The sequence below is a fragment of the Pinus tabuliformis genome, chromosome 4_1 (assembly GCF_031772625.1).
Source record: "Pinus tabuliformis cultivar Carrire ecotype Pingquan chromosome 4_1, CPIR1, whole genome shotgun sequence".
Classification (NCBI taxonomy): Eukaryota; Viridiplantae; Streptophyta; class Pinopsida; order Pinales; family Pinaceae; genus Pinus; species Pinus tabuliformis.
The window spans coordinates 594,517,586-594,527,717 of record NC_142303.1 but is presented as its reverse complement, the minus strand read 5'-3'; the positions used below and the strand labels follow the sequence as shown (position 1 = coordinate 594,527,717).

General features: G+C 35.6%; 1 protein-coding gene across 2 annotated transcripts; it reads left to right on the top strand.

Annotated features, from left to right (window-relative positions):
- Positions 1 to 6,011: 6,011 nt before the first annotated feature.
- On the top strand, positions 6,012 to 9,881 carry LOC149177372 (phospholipase D alpha 1-like). 2 transcript variants are annotated; one of them, XR_016258765.1, is made up of 2 exons: positions 6,012 to 6,136; positions 9,386 to 9,881. XR_016258765.1 is itself a non-coding variant. In XM_089423397.1 (2 exons), the coding sequence occupies exons 1-2, from the start codon at positions 6,374 to 6,376 to the stop codon at positions 9,745 to 9,747; spliced, it is 369 nt and encodes a 122-aa protein (XP_089279523.1). In that variant the 5' UTR covers positions 6,036 to 6,373; the 3' UTR covers positions 9,748 to 9,881. The 2 variants fall into 2 exon arrangements, 1 of the variants encoding a protein (XP_089279523.1); XM_089423397.1 differs by having other exon boundaries at positions 6,036 to 6,380.
- The last annotated feature ends 251 nt before the right edge of the window (positions 9,882 to 10,132 follow it).

The window sequence follows — 10,132 nt, the reverse complement described above, 5'->3', positions numbered from 1 at the left end:
ATGCAGAAATAATCTCAGTAAAACTACAGTGAAGATCTAACAAAGAGGCAGCAGTAATGATCTCGTTATTGTAATGAATATCTCAGAGAAGGTGAAGCAGCAGTGATGATGATGATCTCAAAAGTAACGAAGGAGAGGATTGGTGTTTTGGTATTGGAGTGGCCTAATAGGTCAAGGGTCAAGGTCTTGGTGTTCGTCAAGTGGAATATCTATAAGAAGAATTTAGTGCGGGTTTTCCTCTCTAAGAAGGAGAGGTTTTGGCCTTGGAAGAATTCCAACATCTTGTGTTCTTGTCTCTTTGCTTTTGGTAGTTATTTGATGAACTAAAGAAGATACACTCTAATAATAACAAGCAAATATTGAACCAGAAGAATATGTTGAAACGCCTCACAAATAGTTATCGTGCTAACAAGAATCACTCTAGCTCTAATTGCCCTAGATTCTTCAACACAATTGATCATTTAATGTAGAGGACTCACTAAGCATTACCACAATTGTAGGTGATCATTCTAATCATGAGTTGATGAATTAATTGTTCATAATTAGTTGATAATCTCAAAGGGTGATCATGTGGGATATAGATAGACTAGAGGAGGAAAATCTATACTAACAACGAGAATGACATGTGCCCTTCAAAAGTGATACCTCATTTCTTTATTGAAGATACCTTAATCCTAAATTAGGATATGTTTTTTATCCAACACAACTAGCTAGGAATTAGTTGGAAAACCAATGGAGTTAAAAAAAAATGGTGTATGTTATAGATGAAATATGGGAATATTGTACATGAAGTGATCCCACATGTTTTGGTTGAACCCTTCAACCATCATAAGAAAAAATTTGCAAAAAACTAGAGAAATGTCATTGTTGTCCAGGATCAATAGGGCCTTCAAAAATTATTGTCATAAAAAACAATCATTCTTCGAATCCTCCCCCCCCCCCCCACCCCCAAAACAAACTATAGTGGAAGGTTATTTGCTCTACATATAAGGAGTCATGGACAAAATTCCCAAAATTATTACTTAAAATAACATCAAGACCATATTTAAACCTCATTAAACCCCAAAAAACATTTCCTTAAGCACATGCTTTGAAAGTTCTTGCTCTTGTGGGGTCACATTTGTCTCATATATTAGCCAAATTAATTGATTTGTAAACCTAGGCTCAAGGACCATAATATATGTGCTATGAACCATACAATCACCTCTAATTATGTCATTATCTAACATTCCTCCTCAATCAAGAACTACAAATTCTTTGACTATGTAAAAGTTTTAGATAAAACTCAACATTATTCCTCTTTTCAAGAAGAACCCTTCACAACATTAACTAAGAAGATGGTTATTCTTAACCAATTTCCTTGTATTTTTCTCTCTTTCTTTGTGGCTTGCCAATATCTTTACGAAATAAATTACATTCATTCCTCTTCTTTTCTCATTTTTCTCCCCCTTACTTTCATTTTCCTAATCACCTTTCTTTTAGTTAAGAGATATATATTCTCTTTTTATTTGTTACTTATTTACCTTCCTTTCTACTCTTTATTTCAATAAGTAATCCTTAATTTTTCCATCTTTATCTTTTATCATCCTGTCGTCGGCAGTATAACACATTTGATCTGCCTTTAACTTCTAATTAGTTGTAGAGTGGACTAAAAATTAAATTTTTATTTTTAAGGTAAACATTATGAAATCTATTTAAATTAATTTTTTGAAATATTTTATTATATTTATCTAGAATTTCATTGGATGCAGACTTTTAAAGTGTACTCCTCCTCTAGAAAGCATATCACCTTTCAAGATTTTCAACAGCGTGCCGTAAAATCTTTTATGACACTTCCCAAAAGTACATATTAATTGTCCACGATTAAATGGCCAAGAGTGACACATTGGTTGTTGATATAATGAATTTTAGCTTCAAACTATTAGAATCTCATTGATTTGACTCAGTAGTACATGCCATATTGTTTCAACTCGACAACAAGAGTACACAATAGTTTTTTCTTTCCTCAAACACTCGACAACAAGAGTACACAATTGTTGCACTTCTGAAAGATACGCATATGCATATCACTTGCAGTACTTACAATGGAGCAAGTGTGGTAGATTATGTAATTTGCTCGCATGGTTTGTGTGAGAAAATGGAGGAAGTTATGATTGGAGATCAGCAGTGGGACTTGAAATCAGATCACAAGCCAATTTATCTATGTTTCTCGTGGATCGGAAAGAAACAATTAGATCCAAAAATTCAGCATGTCCAACAAAATCTCCCACAGGGCAGAATTCTTTTGACCCCAGAAAATTGTAATACCTTCAAAATGATGCTAGAGAGGCTCTTCAGGAAGGAGAAAATTGCAATTCACAGCGCTCATAGTCATGAATTAACACATTTAATTCAATGTGCACTTGCAAAGTGCAAAAGAGAAAAAATTAAGAAGTCTAAGACAAATTGCTTTCTGGTTAATGCTTGGTTTGACGAGGAATGCAAAAAGGCAAGGAGAATGTGGAAAGAGTCAAATAAGGATAACATAAAGGTCGATTTCATGGCTTTTAGGAGGGAAGAACTAATATTCCTTGGGAAAAATAATCCCAAATTATTTTTGAAGGAACTCCAATCGAAAAAAATGCAAATTGGAAATAATATTACAACTTCTAAATGGTTTGACTATGTAAGACAACTCTATGAGCAGGTTCCCAAGGTTGATCCTCCCCCCTTGGTCAACACTGATACTGAACTCTTCATGATACAAGAGGTAGAGATGGGTATCAAGAAGTTGGGTGTTGGAAAAGCAAAAGACTTAGCTGAACTCCAAGCATAATATCTAAAGTGGGGCTCAAAGATTCTTGCATCTCACATTACAAAAATCTTCAACAACATCATACAACAAGGGCTCCCCACAGATTGGACAACTAGTCTGGAAATACCTCTTTTCAAGAGCGGTGACATCAATAATCCCTCCAATTATAGGACCATCATGATAAACCCTTTGTTTGCAAAGTTATTTGGAAGCATGCTAGAAAAAAAAATTAGCAAGTGGGCAGAAGAAAGAGATAAGCGTGCTAAAGGGAAAGCAGGTTTTAGACCTAAACATTCCACAGTTGATCATTGTATAACTTTAAGGCACATCATTGAAAAAGTGTGGGAGAAAAAGGAAGAAGTCTTATGTTGCTTTGTTGATTTCAGAAAAGCATTTGACTCGGTTCCTAGGGATAAGCTTTGGCACAGAATGGAGGAACTTGGGGTTCCTAAACATTTGAGAGCAGCTGTGCATAGGCTGTATGAAGAGGTGAGAGTCAAAATTAGAACTTCAGCAGGAATTTCTGAAAGTTTTAGAAGCGATATCGGGGTCAAGCAAGGTTTCCCACTATCTCCTACCTTGTTTGGTTTATATATCGATAAGCTTGAGGAGTGGTTAAATTCACAAGGGGGTGATGGTATCTATTTGGGAAAGTTTGTTATAAGGCTTCTTTTGTATGTAGATGACCTTATTCTGATTGCTAAATCGACTCTTGGTTTGCAAGAGCACTTACTATCCCTTGAGCATTTTTTTACAATTGTGGGGATGCAAGTTAATATCAGCAAAACGAAAGTAGTGGTCTTCTCTAAGAAAAGAAAACATAACCAACATAAGTTTTACTTTGAAGGAAACATTCTGGAAGAAGTTGCGGGCTACAAATACCTTGGGATTGACTTCAACAAAAATCTAAGTTGGAATGGTTGTAGAAAGAATAGGACTTTGGGGTGTTGGAAAGCATTTTATGCTTTTCAAAATAGGTGTGGAAAGGCAGAGTTATGGGACTGGAACACCACTCAAACTCTTTTTGGGCTTCTAATGATTTTGGTAATTGTCTATGGTTGTGAACTATGGGCCAACAATACATCCGCCATGCAGTGGAGACAAATTGAGGAAATTCAGAAGCGTTTGATTACAAACAAATTTAAGATTAAAAGTGCAGTTCCTTATGATATCTTGCTAAGTGAAACAGGGACCGCTCCTACTAAAGCAATTGCTATGGTGCAAGTCATAAGGTATTTAAAAAAAATTGAGAAAATGGTAGAGGGTAGATGGCCTAAGGTTGTCTTTAATGATAGATTGTACAAGAGCAAAAAAACTGGATGCAACAAAATAACAAATGGTTTAGTAAATGGGGTATTTGCTTGAACGCGTGTCCCATAAACAACAAAGAGATAAAATATTTTATTATGGGAAAGTTCCACAAGAATATTTGGGATAAGGAGCTAGGAAGAAAGAAAAATTATTATATTGAAGTGTTTAATCCCGCTCATAGTCATCAACCAAAGGCATACATAGAGGCCAATATCTCTTGGAGAGCCAAAATTCTTATTGCTCAATTCAGGACTAATTCTCATCAACTACGTTGTGAAATAGGGCATTGGAAAAGGCCAAAGGAAATATGGGAGGAAAGAGTATGCATTTTTTGTTCTTCCGAAAAAGTGGAAACAGAAAAACATTTCATTTTAGAATGTGAGGCTTTCAAAGACAATAGGGAAAGTTATGCAGATACGTTGGCAGCTAGCTCTTGGGATAATCTATTTAGCGAGGGGTTTGTCGAGAAGCTGGGAGCATTTATTTTGAAGCTTCACAGAAAAAGGGTCGAATACATCAAGCAGATGAAGAAACAATCTGTCCCACAGGCTATCTTTAGCCTCGTGGATGTTAAAAATAATTTCTCTCTTTCTTTCTTTCACGTGGTTCATTTAATATTTTCCATCCAAGTGATTATTCGCGAGTATGGTACACAACTCTTGGACTTCAACATTGAGTTCTGAGCCATCTAATAATAGGTTAAAAAAATATTCAATTAAGTCTTCATTAGATGTTTGATAGATATTTCATGTCAGCATGTGTTATTTGATTTGCATTTGACTTCTAATTAGTTGCAGAGTAGACTAAAAATTAAATTTTTATCTCTAAAGTAAAGTAAACATTATGAAAGTAATTCAATTTGTTTTTGATATATTTTATTGCATCTATCTGGAATTTCATTGGATGCAGACTTTTTCCTCTTATTGTGTAATCATTGTTATAATGTACTCCTCCTCCTGCGATAGATTGTACCAGTCAGAAACTGTAAATGACATCAAAAGAGTCGCTCGTTGTATAGGTTGACGCGTCAGTTCATAAATGCCAAAAACTTAGTGTTATTTAGGATGTTATGGTGTTATTAATGATGGTATGGAAGCCTGTCCCAACGCCGGATTTAATATTGTTTAAATTGAACACAAACTATTGAGAATTTTACAAAGTTATTACTTGAATTAAATAATTTGTAAAGCCATCCTAGAGTTTCATTTTTATATTATTATTTTTATATATTAATTATTTTTACACGTTAATTTTTAATTTTTTCAAAAATAAGAAATAAAAAAATTATTTTGTGGATATACATTAATAGAGTTATTTTTTTCAAAATGGAAAATTATGGTTAATGGTAAACTCAATAGTGGACCAGTTCTATAATTAATAACAAAGTACAGGGAATTTCACATTTGTTCTTTTATTTACGTCGTAAGGCATTTCTCTTTGAAAACAACTCCCCCAACGACTACCGTGTCAATTCGTAGACCATCGATTCTATATGTTAGACGATTAAAAAAAATAGCCTTTGGATGATGTTGGGTGGAAGTTATTATCCGATAACTTGTCTTGAAAGTCAAAAAGGGTTCATATGTGTCTGCTGCGTTTGACATGCCATCACAACCACTATGCAAATTTACTCTCTCCATCGTATTCGTCTTCAGTCCATTTTTCTCTTCACCCAAAGGTCCATTTGAATGGTGACAGGAGTAGTTGAGTCTCTCATAAAATTGCATGGAGATGGATTGCAAATCTTCTATGCAAACACCCTGGATTATCACTGGTGCGCTAAAAGGTTGTTCTAGTATGTTCTATACTTTTGGATAAGCTCAGAGTGTTGCAGAATATGATGTAATTTAGTGATCCTCGGTGATTCATTTTCTCTTTTTTTATTATTGTTTTTTTATGTGGTTACAGTTTGTTCAGGGCATTAAAGAGACCGCGAGGTTTGGAAAAGGAGCTAACAGACTGTACGCGACCATCTATCTGGAGAGAGATCTAGTGGGTCAAACTCGGATCATCCGTGACGAACCCATGATGGTATGAGTCCTTTCACATTTACTGTGCTCACAAAGCTGGCAATGTTGTTTTTAGTGTTAAATATGATAACCCAATTGGGGAAACGGTGGTCGGAAGAGCCTATGTACCTCTGAAGGATCTCCTAGATGGCGAAGATTTCGAAGATCATTGTTGTTGACAACCCTTTTCGTGGAGATGGTTTGGAGTAGAGGAGGATCATAAGCTTTGTTGGAGGGATTGGAGGGATAGATCTGTGTGATGGAAGGTATGATACCCAATTTCATTCTTTGCTTAGGACTTTCGATTCTTTTCATCACGCTGATTTCCATTAGTCGAATTTCCCTGGTGGGGTGATTGATAAAGGAGGGCCTAAAGAACCCAGACATGATATTCATTCCAAGCTGGAAGGGCCTGTTGCTTGGGATGTGCTTTATAAATTTGAGCAGAGGTGGAGGAAGCAAGGTCATAAGGATTTTCTCTTTCCTCTGAGACAATTTAGTGAGATCATTCCTCCTTCATGTGACATATGGAAATGACCAGGAGATTTGGAATGTTCAAGTCTTTAGATCAATCGATTGAGGAGTTGCATTTGATTTTTCCTGAAACACCATAGGATGCAACTAGATCAGGGTTGGTTAGTGGAAAGGACTCTGAGATAGCAATGGGGGCTTACCAACCATATCATCTAGTAGTTAATGGGCTAGCCAGAGGGAAAATCCATGGTTTCAGGATGTCTCCGTGGTACGAACACATTGGATTGCTAGATAACCTATTCCTTCAACCCGAAAGCCTAGAATGTATCAGGAAAGTGAACAAAATAGCAGAACGATACTGGGATTTACATAGCAGTGAAAGTTTGGAAAGTGATATATCGGGCCATTTGTTGATGTATCGTGTGGGTGTCACAAATGCTAGTGAAGTGACAAAGTTACCTAGCACAGAATTCTTTCCAGATACAAAGGCTCGGGAATTGGGCACCAAATCAGAGTACCTACCACCTATTCTGACCACAAAGAGAGTTGGAGCGGTAGTACTCCAATAGTTGTTTGGTCTTTTGAAACCCATATTATATTTAAAGCTCTTTTCCTTTCTTCCCATTGTTAGTATTTGCACTAAAATATAGACAGTCGTCTTTAGAACTCACACAAAGCTTGTGAAAATATCTAATCTAGTGAAAGCTTTTTCCTTTTGCTCTTAATTTTATCTTTAGTCAAGCAGATTAACAGGAAAACTAGAAAACTAATATCAATTTGCATGGTAACATCTCGTGCAATAACCTAACAGGGATTGTTAGGCATTGACCATTTGGTCAATAAAATCTACATTCGATACCTATAGAGCTATGTTATTTATGTATTTGCAGTTTTTTGATAACACAGTGTTCAATATTTGGCATTCAAGTGGTATGTGAAGCTCTAATATTATGATTTTTGTAGTTGATATGTTTCTTTATGGCAAGTATTCGTTGTGTTTGTATTCCTGCCAATTACACACACATCAATTTCTTTTTCATTGTTATGTTCCAAGAAAAAAGAGTGAAGATTTGCATATCTTCTTTATGTAATTTGATATACTGAAAACATGATAAGGCTTTCTGATGACCTTTATGGAAATATGATAAATTGTGTTGGTTGAAATTAGGAAGTGGCTTATGTGGTGAACATCCCTAGTCACAATGAGAGAAAATATCTTTTATAAACACAGAGTTATATTTGAACTCTGTGTTTTGTCATCTTAAATCCAAAACCATTGTAAATGGTTATCAATAACAAGGACTGTAAGTTAAGAAACAATATTTTTTGTTATTGGCTATATTTCTTGAGCTGCCTTCTTGCTTGGTTGGGTGTTTTCCGGGGGGAGTATATGTATCAACATGCATGACTCATGTGGTCTTGCATTGTGACAATCATCTTAGTTTTGTGTTTTATGACATGGGGATATTGCGCAAGATCTGCGTGCCAATCAAATCTATGATGCAAATCCCAAGGATTATCTGATATTTTTCTGCTTGGAAAAAAGAGAGGTAGAGAAAAGTGGTGAGTATATACTACAGGAGTATCCGGAGGAAGATTATGCCTACAAGAGAGCTCAAGAAAATAGGCATATTATGATTTATGTGCATGCCAAGATGATGGTAAGAACTCCTGAGGTTAGTGCATCACCAAATTCCAATTTTCTTTACTTCCTTTCTTCAACAACATCATTTTTTTGTAAATGCTTGTCATTTTATTTGGCTTGGACCTTGGTTTAGTAATAGATTAATGTGGGTCTACCATAATTAGCATGCCTACTAATTTACGATGACTACTCTAGGTTGGGTTTGGTTTTCCAACCGTTCATGCTTGGAGATCCATGAAAGCCCCAAATATCATGTAAAGGTTTGTAAGGATAAGGTTACTGCATAAAAAAGGGAAAGAGAATGTCTTGGAAAAGCAGGTTTAAACATGTGTTTGAGTTTGCATAGTTCTAACTTGTTTGTTATACACTATGCAATACACTAGAGTGTGGGGGCTCTAGGAACATTCACTGCGTTTCTGGGTACATTGAGTTTGCCAAGGAACGTGGGTAGGAACCAAATCACCACATTTTGGTAGTGTCCGGAAGTACCCTGTATTAACTTTAAAAAATACAAAAAAACAAATTATCTTAAAGGATCTCTCCTTAAATTCTAATTCCACTTTATATAAACCTTTGTACACACCCCATCCAAACTTAGCCTTGTTATTGATTTTATCAAGTCAAGAACCATACCACTTGTGCTAAGTATCTCACTTGTACTAAGTTCCTTTTACGTTGAACATTATGTATCATTAATGTTCTGTATATATTTACATTTTGGAATTTTGATAATTAAGAAAGGTTCTTAATGTGGGATCCATTGTCTTCATTGACAATCTTTTAACTTTGGATGTACCTCCATACACTTTAGGATGGATTTCGGTGTCATTGGTAATTTTTAAATTCTTGTTGTCTTCATATGCCCCAGTATGCATCTCCATATCTCGTTTGACAATCCTTAAAATTTAGAGATGTGGAGCAGCATCCGCACATCCCAAAATTTTGGTGGAACCCATTGTAATCTTTTTGTCTTCATTTTATTATATTGTCCTTGCATACCTCTTGCTCTATAATTTTTGTTCTGCAACTTATAAACTTTTCAATGTACTGGTGGCATGAATCTGATTTGATATGCTTGAATTTTAGTCTCGTGTGGATTTTTCTCAAGATTATATTCTCTCTTCTGACACCTTGCTTGTTTCTTTTATGCAGTTGATGATGAGTACATTATTATTGGATCAACAAATATGCACCAACATTCCATGGATGGTGCAAGAGACTCTAAGATAGCAATGGGGGCTTACCAACCATATCATCTGGAATTTAATGGGCAAGCCAGAGGGAAAATCCATAGTTTCAGGATGTCTCTATGGTATGAACACATTGGATTGCTAGATAACTTGTTCCTTCAGCCTGGAATCCTAGAATGTATAAGGAAAGTGAACAAAATAGCAGAACGATATTGGGATTTATATAGAAGTGAAAGTTTGGAAAGTAATCTATCGGGACATTTGTTGATGTATCCTGTGGGTGTCACAAATGCTGGTGAAGTGACAGAGTTACCTAGCACATAATTATTTCCAGATACAAAGGCTCAGGAATTGGGCACCAAATCATACTACTTGCCACCCATTCTGACCACATAGAGAGTTGGAGCAGTAGTACTCCAATAGTTGTTTGGTCTTTCGTAACCCATACTATATTTAGAGCTCTTGCGCTTTCTTTCCATTGTTGGCATTTGCACTAAAATATAGATACTCATCTTTAGAGCTCACACAAAGCTTGTGGAAATATCTAATCCGATGAAAACTTTTTCCTTTTTCTCTTAATTTTCTCTTTAGTCAAGCAGATTAACAGGGAAACTAGAAAACTAATATCAATATGCATGGTAACCTCTTGTGCAATAACCTAACAGGGATTGTTAGGCATTGATCTTTTGGTCAATATCATCTACATTCA